At 38.7% G+C, this 13290-nt stretch overlaps 1 protein-coding gene across 2 annotated transcripts; it reads left to right on the forward strand.

Moving 5' to 3' along the window:
• Positions 1–144: 144 nt before the first annotated feature.
• On the forward strand, positions 145–10017 carry b4galt4 (UDP-Gal:betaGlcNAc beta 1,4- galactosyltransferase, polypeptide 4). 2 transcript variants are annotated; one of them, XM_080867303.1, is made up of 7 exons: positions 145–286; positions 1546–2090; positions 3062–3294; positions 6140–6327; positions 6483–6605; positions 6696–6800; positions 6879–10017. In XM_080867303.1, exons 2-7 carry the CDS (start codon positions 1829–1831, stop codon positions 7012–7014), a joined length of 1047 nt encoding a protein of 348 aa, XP_080723429.1. In that variant the 5' UTR covers positions 145–286; positions 1546–1828; the 3' UTR covers positions 7015–10017. The 2 variants fall into 2 exon arrangements, with proteins under 2 accessions (XP_080723429.1, XP_080723430.1); XM_080867304.1 differs by lacking the exon at positions 145–286 and adding an exon at positions 311–547.
• Positions 10018–13290: the final 3273 nt, after the last annotated feature.

The following is a 13290-nucleotide window of genomic DNA, read 5'->3' on the forward strand; positions in this document are numbered from 1 at the left end:
TCATCATCATCAACTCGCAGACTTTCTGCCTCAACAGAAAAACGGCGTTCATGAGGCATAAGCAAATAATATAAAAAGCAGAAATTAAAGAAGATTTACTCATAATAAATAATATAACCGTTAAACCCCCGCCGCCCGAGATCTCTTCAAGGTCTTAAAGGTAAAACTTTATTATGAAATGCGTGGAACGGAAGTCCTTACTAATTTACGTTTACTTGACTGGTGGGCTTGTAGACGGGCTAATTACAGCGATGTTGTAGTCTATGAAAGGCTACTTAAGTATCAGGTAAGGAAATTGGTGTTTTGCGCTAAATTGAAATAAGGCCAGACTGTACTCGGCTTCCAAGACACGTGTCTCTTTTAATGCTAATGTTTTATTTTTAATAGCCGTTATATCCGCATTCGTCAGCTAGCTAGCAGGTAAGCTATAAATACAGGTAGCGTTTATGTGAGGGCGTCAACGTGTAAGTTGTGAGCTTCTGCAATCATAAAAAGGACTGCAGTCAAAAGAGAGAGGAGCTGGCACAAGTATAAGGAAAACAAAAAGGTACTGTTTCGTTGATCTGCACCTCGTGTTATGGACGAACTAGTCGACGTTAGCTTGACTGTGTTCTCAAAATTAACTCAGAGAAATCTTACTAAAAATGGCAGAACATTAATATTTAAATTGTAAAACGCTTTCCTGCTAACGATCCTGCTAGCATCCCAAGAGAGGACAACCATGCTAGCAATAGCATAATGGCTTTCATGTGTTTTGTTTGTCGCTGGTTGTGAGTTAAAAAATTATCATAATAATGTTAACGGAAAAAGAGTTAGCGTTAATTGTTATGTCAGCTGATGGCATCTGTGTTTGATTTAATGGAGAGAGTGTATTATTATAGTAGTATGTCAATGAAACTGGAGTGTTACTCTGTTTTACATGTTTTTGGTTTAAATAGGAGACCTAGAAAAAAAAGCCCATTCATTAATCTCCTCTGTAATGGACATTTGTTTTTGGTCTATGTCTTTTGACTTATTTGAGCTACCCTACTAAATCCTGATGTACTCAATGGAGGCCATCCAGGGCTTTCAATTGGTCTCTCGTGTGTTTGGCTGGGCTCTTTTAGTTCGAAAGAGGAAGGAAATCACAAAAAAGGTTCAGCTTTTTTTTTTTCCTCGGTTCTCAGGAGGATCTAAAGAAAATTTCTACTATTAACAAGCAGTCCACAGTTTTGATCAACTTATCAGCTGTTTCTATATCTTTGGGCATTTTCTGTTTTTGAAACGGGATAGTTTGTTTTATTATGCAGTCATTTTCTGTAATGAATACTTTACCAGTGAAACTACCATCTGAGCAATAATCTGCTCAAGTGGTAGTACAGGTTCAGAAAGTACACGTATCAGTTCAAGTAACACAGTAAGCTGGTTCCTTAATGTGGCTTTTCCTGCTAATGTGTCACATATTGTTAGCTAAAACCTGCCCTCAAAATGTGTTGCATGTTTCCAAGCAAAAATGCACCCTTTTTTTGGTTCTAACATTTTTATTTTCTGTTCATCTATTCCCAGTTGGTGGAGTGCCCAAGCTTATGGCCCCCCGTCTAAAAGTGGAGTTTTCTGATTCACCAATGGAATTTCACAAATAAGTGCTTGCTCTATATTATAGTGACTATAATAATTAGTTTCTATATAGTCAAGGAGCATGTCTCATCAGCATGGGATGACTGGTCAGCGACTCTATGGCTGTCACTGTTTTTGCTGAAACGTTCTTTGTGAAAGAAGTAGTGTAAACTATAGCTTACAGAATCTACATTCACTTTTTCTGCCTTCACATCAGCAAAGTCACATAGCCATGGGCTATTGTTCAAGTTCGAGGAAGATTTCACGCAAGAGCAAGTACGTCATACTGCTGATTCTTGTGCTGTCAGTACTGGCATGGATAGCAATATTTTCAAGAGAGATGGTGAAACCTATCTGGCATTACCCCGGCACTCAACAAACTCATGTCAAAGAAGAGAGTCAGAGGAACGAGGTCGACTTGCAGATAGAAGCAGCTAATGAAATAAATACACCACCACAAAAAACCAAGTGCCCTCAGGAGTCACCATTGCTGAGTAAGTATAGAACAAAATGCTATTTAGATGCCTTTGTATAGATGAAAGAACTACCATGTAACTCAAGGAATCCATCAATCAACCCTTTATGTTAGTTTGTTTATGTTAGTTTGTTAACAAGTGTTAATACACATTAAAACAAATGTTCACTGTTAAACATGTGAATTAGGGCTGCACGATTTTGCATAAAATGAGAATCACGATTTTTTTTGGCTTAGAATTGAGATCACGATTCTCTCACGATTTTCTTTTCCAGTATAAATATTTATTGCACTTAATAACTGCACATCAACTTCGTAACAGTTGAGACTGAACATAAAAACAATAAATGTCTCACGTTTTGTTGTTGTACTGCTTGAAATTCCGTCTCCACCGTTGCTCGACACTGCGTGTATAGAGCAGGTAGTGCAACAATAGAAAAATAGTTGCGGGACGGCACTGTGTAGCGTTTGTCTAGGGTGTTGATCATTTTCCTAAATCCCTCGTTTAGCACAGTGTTGATGGGAGCCATATCTTTGGTCAGGTGATAAGTAATAGCCTCCGTAATTTCTTTGTGCCTGCGGGAGTTCGACGTGTATAGGGAAGCGCTGTATAAGGTTCCCGATATTGATATTTGGGTGGTTGACCGGAACGGATTTTCTCCTGTCACTTTCTCGTCATCCCTGACGTGCTCTCCGTTGTGTTTTCCCTGCTAATTTTAGCATCACATGGCACAGCTTCTGTATCACGTGGTATAAGGCTTGTCATTTGTTGAGCAGGAAGAGTGAGCGCTTGTTTTCATGCAGATTACGCCCCGGATCAAAACGCGGTACAGTCGTCGTCGTCTTTTTTTCTTTCTTTCTTTTTTTTCTTTTTCTTTTTTTTTTTTAAATCGTTGTCATTTGGAAATGAGATCGCACATAAGTATGAATCGAGATCGCGATTTTCTAACGATTAATCGTGCAGCCCTAATGTGAATGTTGTTTCTCTAGTGGGGGCTGTGAAACTGTCCTTTGAGTCGTCTCTGAAACTGAAGGATGTAGAGAAAGACAACAAAGAAGTAAATGAAGGCGAGTATGAGCCCTCGGATTGCACAGCGAGGCAGAGTGTAGCAATCCTCATCCCTCATCGCAACCGAGAGCGACACCTCCTCTACCTCCTGCATCACTTGCACCCCTTCTTGCAGAGACAGCAACTACACTATGCCATTTATGTCATCCAGCAGGTATTTGTCACCTTTGTGCACAGTTTTTATATAAGGTCATGCTAATTCAGTTCTTATGCTTGTGGAACAGACATTTCTGTTTTATTTTGCATAAAGCTGTTGAAACTTCCTGGTTACATACATAGTGTTACTTTGTAACACTATAAAGGAAAAATATAACCGGTAACACTGAAGGAACTGTGTTCTGAAAAACCAACAGGCAACAGTTCACACTCTTACATGATCTAATACTTTTATTTGGAGTTAACTTTAATTTAGCTCTTGAACTTAACTGGCAGAGTGAATCTTAAACTACCTCTGCTCATGGCTTTAATGATTCTCAGCTCTGCTTTCATATGTACCTATTTTCAGTGATATCCACTTTTAATAAGATAAGATAAGATAACCTTTATTAGTCCCACACGTGGGAAATTTGTTTTGTCACAGCAGGAGTGGACAGTGCAAAAGTTATGAGGCAAAAATTAGAATACAATAAGAATAAATACAGTACACAACTGTACAGAATAGAATAAAATACTATATACAGTAGAATAAAATAAAATAAATATACAATAAGATAAAAATAGAATACAAATACTATATACAACTGAGTAAAAATACAACGATGACAGAAAGGATTATTGCACTTAGTATTATTGCATATGTATGGATGTGTGTGCTTGATCAGTTAAAGTCTTTGTTGTGGAGTCTGACAGCAGTGGGGAGGAAAGACCTGCGAAAGCTCTCCGTCCCACACCGTGGGTGCCGCAGTCTCCCACTGAAGGAGCTGCTCAGTGCTGTCACAGTCTGCTGCATGGGGTGGGAGATGTTGTCCAACAGTGATGACAGCTTAGCCGCCGTTCTCCTGTCACTCACCACCTCCACTGGGTCCAGAGGGCATCCTAGAACAGAGCTGGCCCTTCGGATCACCCTGTTCAGTCTCTTCCTGTCCCCAGCAGAGATGCTGCCGCCCCAGCAGACCACACCATAAAAGATAGCAGAAGCCACAACAGAGTCATAGAAGGTCTTCAGGAGTGGGCCCTCCACCCCAAACGACCTGAGTCTCCGCAGCAGGTACAGCCTGCTCTGCCCTTTCCTGTAGAGGGCGTCTGAGTTATGAGTCCAGTCCAGTCTATTGTTCAGATGAACACCAAGGTACCTGTAGCTGTCCACAGCCTCAATGTCCATACCTTGGATGTTCAGTGGTTGCAGTGGAGAATGCTTGTGCCTGCGGAAGTCTACCACCAGTTCCTTGGTTTTACTGGCGTTGATCTGGAGGTAGTTCAGCTGGCACCAGTCCACAAAGTCTTGGGTCAGACCTCTGTACTCCTTGTCGTCCCCATCAGTGATGAGGCCGACTATTGCAGAGTCATCAGAGAACTTCTGCAGGAAGCACTGGGTGGAATTGTGGGAGAAGTCTGCAGTGTAGATGGTGAAGAGGAACGGAGCCAGAACCGTTCCCTGTGGGGCCCCCGTACTGCAGACGACCCTGTCCGACACACAGCCCTGAGTCCTCACATACATATTAATAGCAAGAAACTAACGAGCCATATTCTTTTTTTTTTATTCTTTTTTTCTCTCTCTCTCTTTTTGCCATATTTTTCAAGTAACCTATATTTGACAACAGCATAGTTAAACTGGAAATTCTGTTTTTGATGTGCCAGCCGAATGGCCCCATGTGCCCATCCCAATAAAAAAAAATACTACAGGCACCCCTGTTAGTAAAGTACTAGAATTTCAATCACTAAAACTGAAGCACAAACCTCTTGGACAGTCAGTACCACACAGCAAGCTGTAGTGTTTGTTAACTGATTCCATTAAAAGTCCTCCAAAAGGGACTGGCATCTTGACATAGATTTGGTGGGTGTGTCTGCATGTATGTAGTGACTGCAAACAGGAAAAGCAAGTATGTCAGATATCATCTGTTCTCTCATGTCTCCAAAGTTTCTTGCGGAGAAGTTAAGAATAAGTAAAGATGTTAATCTTATCAATGCTAATAATAGTTCGCTGTCCAACTTAATAGTCCCACTCAGTGGATTAAAATTTTATGGCCTATGTATGGGGTTTTTCTTTCTTTTTATTTTTTTTTATATGATTAAGTTCGAGCTGGAGTTGGACAGCACAGTGGTTAACACTGTTTCCTCACAACATGAAGGCCCTCAATTCAAACCACCATCTGGCCGGGGGCTTTATGAGCAAAGTTTCTGTTGTTCAGCCTAACACTAACCCTCTGTGTTCCAGCTTCCTCTTACACTCCACAGTTAGTGGGGTTAGGTGAATTGGTGTTTCTAATTTAACCACAGATTTGAATGTGGGTGTGACTGGTCATCTGTCTCTCTATGATAGCTCTGCATCAGATTGCCGAGCTGTCCAGTAATGTACCCTGCCTCTTGCTCTATGGTAGCTGGGAATAGACTCCACCCCCCCGGATCACTGTATTTGATATGCGGAGGAAAGTGGATGGATGGAGTTATTTGAGTTAGTCAGTGAATTATTGTAGCCCTAGATATGAAATGAATGCACCCACCTTATGGCTTCTGTACAGGAGGAACCCAAAACTGGACTAGAGGAACACATTTTTTTTTTTGGCACTTTCAGGGTGACTTTCAGTAATGAATAGCTTTATTCTTGATAAAGAAAGATATGCAGCATTAAATCATACTTTGTCCCTAATCACTTTTACATGTAAAAGCCTTTTTTTTTTTTTTTTTTTTTTTTTTTTTTTTTTTTTTTTTTTTTTCTTTGCAGTGAGTAATGCAGCCCATCACATACACCAGGAGAACACAGACATCTGCAACAAGCTCTGAACTTTCCACAGTGTCTTGCATGTTGTAATCTTTGTACTTTCTTTTTTTCTTTTTTAAAGGCTGGTGATGTAACTTTTAATCGTGCCAAGTTACTAAATATTGGATACTTGGAGGCACTAAAAGACTACAACTGGGATTGCTTCATCTTCCATGATGTGGACCTGGTACCTGAAAATGATCATAATTTATATGTTTGTGACATGCAGCCCAAACACTTGGTGGTTGGCCGCAATGTAACGGGATACAGGTAAGAATGACTAAGAGGAAATTTACTGTAAGTCATGAAGAGTCATGGAAAAAAGCAATGCTTTGTTTTTCCACATGTGCCATTCTCTTTCCTATGATGATACATTCAGAGGTTTTATTGTCTTTAATTTTTTTCTCATGTTTGTTCACTTTCAGGCTGCGTTATAAAGGCTACTTTGGAGGAGTCACTGCCTTAAGCAGAGACCAGTTTTTTAAAGTGAATGGGTTTTCAAATGCATACTGGGGCTGGGGTGGAGAAGATGATGACCTTCGCATCAGGTGAGGCATGAATAAGTGAAAACATGACTACATTTTAAACATTGCTGGTAGTACGTATTCATTCAGCATGCATGTTTTTGTCTCATGCAGGGTTGAGCTACAGAAAATGAAGATCGTTCGGCCGCCCGCTGACGTAGCTCGCTACACGATGGTGTTTCACAAACGAGACAGTGGCAATGAAGTAAACCGGGACAGGTCAGTAGTGTAGAGATGGCAATAACGTGTGTGTAGCATGTTACAGGTCATTTCATAGTATGGATTTGTGCTTTTCAGGATGAGGTTGTTGGGTCGAACACCACAGTCATGGAGGAAAGATGGACTCAACAGCTGCTCATATAAGACTTTATCAGTTGAGAGGATGCCTCTCTATGTGAATGTTACTGTGGACATTGGCAAGCCATTAAGTTGAAGTCTTAAATAGAAAGCCTTCCTGTGACCAAAAATACTTTGCTATATTTACAGATACCAGAGTGCAGGAAAACTGCTACACATGCAGAAGACAATATGTTGAGCATGCAAAATGCACATTGTTTTGATTTAGTTTAAATACTAGAATCAAATTAAACCAGCAGCTGCATTCAGAGTTAGCTGAAACATTTGAGTTACGTCCAATCTTCATGGTGTTACCAGCATGCAAAAAAACCAAAAGATTTTTCTGACAAGGAAAGTTTAGCTTTTGTCAGAAAAGTATCCAAATCCCTCATTTGAAATGGTCTAAAGCATTAAAAAGTCATATATGATAGTTAAAATCGGTGCACATTTTTCTTTCTCCATTTAAATAATCTTTGTGCCTTACAATGGCTAACTACACATTTTCCTCATCAACCTTTATGAGCTTATCTACTATAAATATGCAACTTAGTCCCGACCCCGGCATTTCACAGTTGGCTGCTAGGTTGGCAGTTGGCTAACTCTTGATTTATGAGCATTCCTCAACTCTGCTCTTGTGAGAGACCCGACTCGGGTCCACACCTCTACAGTCTGTCATGTTAAGAAGCAGAGTAAAAACAAATGCTTAGGGGAGAGAAAATATCATGGCGGACATCAGTATTGACAGTGCCAGGAGCACACTGGATAACTGCTTGGTTCTGGTTAAACTAAACTAAACTGTGAAGATGGATTTACAGTCATTGATATTTATTACACATTTATTACATGTAATAAGTTCCCATCAATTCGAGGAACACTTTCTTCACCTGTCTGGCCTACCCTCTGCTTTATCCGTGTCTCTGTAATACAAGCCGAGCTCAGCAGAGACACATACACAGTGCAGCAGTGGAGAGGAGGGGTGCAAGTAAAGTAAACCACAGAAAACAAACTGATGGCTTATAATGTGCTGCTACTGCTGGATAAACCTCTTTTCTTATCTGCAGCTCTGCCTCACCCTACCTGGCAATTTCAAATATTTTGATAGGGCTTCAGCTGCCAAACATTGATTAATTTACGTTCCTGCCTTAACATTTGTTAACAGAGTGTATCTTGTGTTTTTATTATGAGTGCAATATCATATAACTCTTCCTACAGTTACAGTTTGGCAGTTACGATTGTTATGATTTTTTTTGACATGCATCTCAATCTAACACCTCTTAGATGTTTGCTTCTGTTTTTCCACTCCACTAACCCAGCACGTCACAGTATATTTTCCCCCAGCTTTAACTTTAACTTGAGCAACTGGCTCATGAGTCAGATAACTGAGAAGACATCTGACACAGTTAGTGTTCAAGTCTGATAGCGGTTGATTATTGGATTATGAATGTAATGTGCACTAAAGCTGTATTATTAATTTTGATACATCCCCAAACTACAAACTAGCTTAAATTACTACTTAAAAAGTAATTTGAATACAAAAGCACAAAGTGCCTAATAAACAGCACACATTTAAATCATCATTTAGTTGTTTATAGATAAATTACACCTGTATTTATGGGATTCAACACTTGGTTTCTCACTTTTCTAGCAAAAACAAGGACATGTTTGGAATGTTAGTAAAATCACAGTAATCATAGTAATGATGCTATCTAAGGTCTTCCTTATTCTAAATTTGGCAGCAGTATTCTAGCGTTTGTATGCTTTTTATGCTTGCTTTGTTCAGTGAGTGGTAAACAACCACTTTAAGTGCAGCATGATAATCGTCTTTTTCACCACTACTACATCAGATTAAGCAGAAAGATTAAAATCTCATGCAATAATATATAAAGGATTCCATTCAGATATGTCATTTTGAAAATGAAAGGACTTAAGAGTTAGGAGTTAGGAAAAAAAAACAGGGTGATGTAATAAAGGAATTCAAAGAGTTAATTATACCAGTCATTCTGAAAACAAGTATAGGACAGTAAGCTGCCTTATTATCACGATTGCTATTGGTGAAACCTGTGCATTTTCACACCATAATACTGTGAATATTGGTCAATTAGAAGGTCAAATATGCTTAAGTAGTGTTTTTAGTGCACACTGTAAGCTCCTCTAGGATCACAGTAAATCATCCTACATTAAAATTGCTATGAAAAACAGATTTGCTGCATTAATACACACAACTACAAAATTAGCCCCATGAGCCATGTTTTGTGATGCAGCATGGTTCTTATAACGACTAACATGATTTTTATCTAGTAGAAAATGTTGGGTGGTGGATTATTTATTATTATTATTTACTGGCATCTCAGACTGGAGCAAATTGCATACGTGCTTTGATCATTGCATTGTTTGATACACAAATTTGTCATGTTTTTTTTATTTGAACGCAAGGTAGTATAGCTGTGAACTTGCTATTAAGATATGTTCTTATTTGTATCTTTTTCAATGAGCAATATTAGTAACTATACTGGGATATAGATTACTTCTGCTGTTACACGATTGTGAGTTACAGGTCGCAATGAAGTGTGTGTGTGTGTGTGTGTGTGTGTGTGTGTGTGTGTGTGTGTGTGTGTGTGTGTGTGTGTGTGTGTGTGTGTGAATTCTTGCACTGCTCATGAACCAACTACTCTTTAAATCTGCGGTGTGTTGTAGCCATTATGAATACAAGTTCTCTGTGTTGGTGGCCATACTGTCTGTTATTGTAGTTCTATTTCCACTCCTTGATGAATGTTATGTATGTTTGTTTGTTTTTATATGTACTGTGGTTTAAAATCTTTTATTTTATATGACTGAAACATTTGAAGTAGTTACATTTTCAACTGTAACTTGATCAGGACTGACAAAATCATGTTGTGATATTGTAGCATTAAGAACCTTAAACTTAAATTCTCTTGAATTCAGTTTATACTTTGAAATTCAAAGTAGTTTTATTGTGTAGTTTTTGTGTTTAGAATTTTGTTTTGGATTATGGGATTTCTGAAGAAGAAAAGGGATACAATTTGACTTGAAATGGTATTTTCTCTTTAGACAACGTAATAAAAATATTTTCTCTTATGAACAGTTTTATGATTTTGTGTTTCAGTGTTTAAAATACAGTTTGGGATCATCTTGTACAATATACTGTATTGTTTAATTTATGGGGAAAAGGTATTTCTCTGTTTTAATATAAAAAATACAGTCTGGCTAAACTAATAATACAAAACCAGTTTTCTCATCTTTACTAAAAACACTCTTTTATCATTTACTGGCTGAAAAATTCTAAAACCTTCAGATTAATGAGTTGTTTATTTCCAAAAAGGAAGTGTGTCAAATAAGGCTGTGAGAGTGGAGGTATGGGTTATAGACAAGTTACTCTAAATGGAGCAATAAAAAAAAAAACAAAAAAAAAACTGTCTGCTCGGAAAGCCAGAAGGAAAGAGTGATTCATTTATCAGAACTTAGAAATTATGTCAATATTTTTTATGGTAATTCTATTTTAATGAAGAGAGAGAAAATATCAAATACCTCCCCCAAAATTCCAAGGTTATGAAAAGATTTCCAGAAGGACACATCCCCCAGCATGCACCTATTCCAGGAAGGCAGTACAATACAATAAAAACTAAAACAAACAGAATGGGGAAAAAGTACATTTGCCAGGGTTGTTACAATAGTAAGTAAACAATTAATGAACATCCGTTTGTCCCCCTTCCACTAACCTGTTCAATCAACAATTACTCAAACACGCATGCATTTATATTTTTATGTTGTATTTATTAGATACTCTTGATTTGTGTGCATGGAATGAAAGATTCTGAGTCTTAGCTAGAATTATGGCTCCCCCACATTGCCACACAGAATACAATCAATCGATCACAATACTTCTGATCTCAACTTAACTTATGTTTATAAAGCACAGCTTCCTATAGAATCAGTTTATTCCAGTCCAAACTCAATCTTCATGGGTAAGGCCAAAGAGGTCATGAGATCATGGAGTGGCCAGGCCAGTCTGCAGACCTCAGTCCTATAGAACATCTGTGGAGGAAGCTGAAGCTTGGCTAAGAAAACTAAAGGACTTCAAGTTTCTGTAAAGAGAAGTAGACCAAAATCCTTCCTGAGATGTGTGCAGACCTGGTGACCAACTTATAACTTCTATGTATTGTTTTTTTGTTTGTTTTTTTCTGGATTTTTAGTTGGTTTAGTTTATTTGGTTTATTTATTTTTCTTGCCATTAAAATTAAACAGTCTCTAATTTTGTATTAGTTTATTTCTTTTTAAGTGAGCAAACTTACAAATTCACCAGGGGATCAAATAATTATTTCCCGCACCATAAATATGCACAAAGCTGGAAAAGACTTCAAAGGCACGTCAGGAGAGCAGAGTGTTTATCAGTTTCACAATAAGACAAATTATGTACAAATGAAGGGAACTTGGGCCTGCTCTAAATTATTTAGTAACAACAGTCTGCAAAGATCTTATGCAGTGCACGCCATGCACATCTGAGAGAAATGAAAAGCTGAACCTGAGGATAACAGGAAAAACAACTGTGGAAAATAATTAACCAAAAGCAAGTGTTCATCTCAGAGGACGAAGGAAGGAAGCTTTGCTTTTTGGAAATGATTTCTAACGTCATATCTGGAGGAAAAGTGCACTGCACATCAACACAAAATACCAAAATGTCCTTGTTTGGGCCTCCTGTGATTACCACAGGACCCCGATCTTATGCACTTGTTAAAAAAAATGGGAACGGTCAAGTCAAAGTACTATTAGGCACTTAATGTTCATAATTAATAAGAAGGTAAAGAAAATGCAGGTTATTGCTACTAGAGGTCTGAGTTGCCAGAATCACTGCCCTACACAGTGAACGGTCACTGAATGTGTTCAGTAAAGACGTGCAATGTCCAGCTGTTTGTGACGCATTCAATTTTGTACATATCTATAATAATAATGGATTGGATTTATATAGCGCTTTTCAAGGCACCCAAAGCGCTTTACAATACCACTATTCATTCACTCTCACATTCACACACACTGGTGGAGGCAGCTACAGTTGTAGCCACAGCTGCCCTGGGGCAGACTGACAGAAGCCAGGCTGCCATATCGCGCCATCGGCCCCTCTGGCCAACACCAGTAGGCAAGTAGGGTAAAGTGTCTTGCCCAGGGACACAACGACCAGGACAGAGAGCCCAGGGATCGAACCGGCGACCTTCCGGTTACAGATGCGATTCCCAACCCCCTGAGCCACGGTCGCCCCTATGCATATTTGTTGTAACTGTGCATTACATAAGAAGCACAACCTCACTGTGCAACTTGCTGTAGTGCAAAGATTTGACCAGAGGAGGGCGTGGAGAGCACAACTTCCAGTTTAAAGAGGACATCTCAAGGTATTTAAGAAAATTGCATTTATTGCCAAACAACTGGGACAACAGTGGCCTCAATTCATTATAATAATAATAACAGGATTAAGCTCAGACATGGAACAATAAAAGAAAATAAAACAATAAATGATCTTTCTTGATGTTCAAATAATGTAAACTTATATCTTATTTTCTAGGATTCTAATATTCCTGCTTAGTTAGAAAACATGGCCTAATCAGGTTTGGCGTGAATAGGCTATGCAAACAAAGGGTTAGACTCTCTGTTGATATAGTTTAAGCAAATTGACATAGCACCTCACGCCTATTTAAATCACTAAAGCCAACATAGCCACCTGTCTCGCATCAAATAGAGCTGAAATATCAATCTTCTGTCTTGAAAACCTTATATCCTCATGCAAAATCAACAGTTTTTTGTATATATAAAGAACATTTTCTACCTAGTTGTGTCATTTCCCTTCTTCCACATTTAGCTGGAGCCAAATTGTGCTGCAGATCTACCAAGGCATTGCATCACTCTGAGAACATGGAGAACTTGTTCTAAAAGACTCAAAGTAAGGACAAGAATAACTCCTTATTAGTCGCACACACAATGAAATGGTCTCTTAGCATAGACACTTTTTTTATTATTAACCAGTGCAAAGAAAGAGCGGGATGTCTGAGGCTTTGTATGAACAGCATGATGTCATCTCCTCTTCCTATGGTGCAGAATGAAAGCTTTGTCTTGCTGAGGCCAAGCTTGGTCATGTAGCTCACATGTGACATTCACAAAACACTCACAAAAATATCAACTCTGCGAGCTGTGATCTACTCAACAAACCACACAGTGCAGATATTTAAAAAAAAGGTCCACAGCTACCTGCTGTGTGTACCTCGTTGTTCTTGCTTTTAAATACTATATGGCTTGTGTAAGAGCTCCTTTGTCAGATGTTCTCATTTCTATTTGTAGCAGAACAGTCATTTAAGTACGTGGAAGTTTC

Source organism: Rhamphochromis sp. 'chilingali' (genome assembly GCF_963969265.1).
Source record: "Rhamphochromis sp. 'chilingali' genome assembly, chromosome: 19".
In the NCBI taxonomy this organism is placed as follows: Eukaryota; Metazoa; Chordata; class Actinopteri; order Cichliformes; family Cichlidae; genus Rhamphochromis; species Rhamphochromis sp. 'chilingali'.

What these genes read in the sequence shown, in the direction of transcription:
- b4galt4 (XM_080867303.1), top strand. Translation starts at nt 1,829, where the DNA reads ATGGGCTATTGTTCAAGTTCGAGGAAGATTTCACGCAAGAGCAAGTAC. An exon ending in CCATTTATGTCATCCAGCAG is followed by an intron (nt 3,295 to 6,139) that starts GTATTTGTCACC and finishes TCTTTTTTAAAG; the next exon opens with GCTGGTGATGTAACTTTTAA. An exon ending in CGCAATGTAACGGGATACAG is followed by an intron (nt 6,328 to 6,482) that starts GTAAGAATGACT and finishes GTTCACTTTCAG; the next exon opens with GCTGCGTTATAAAGGCTACT.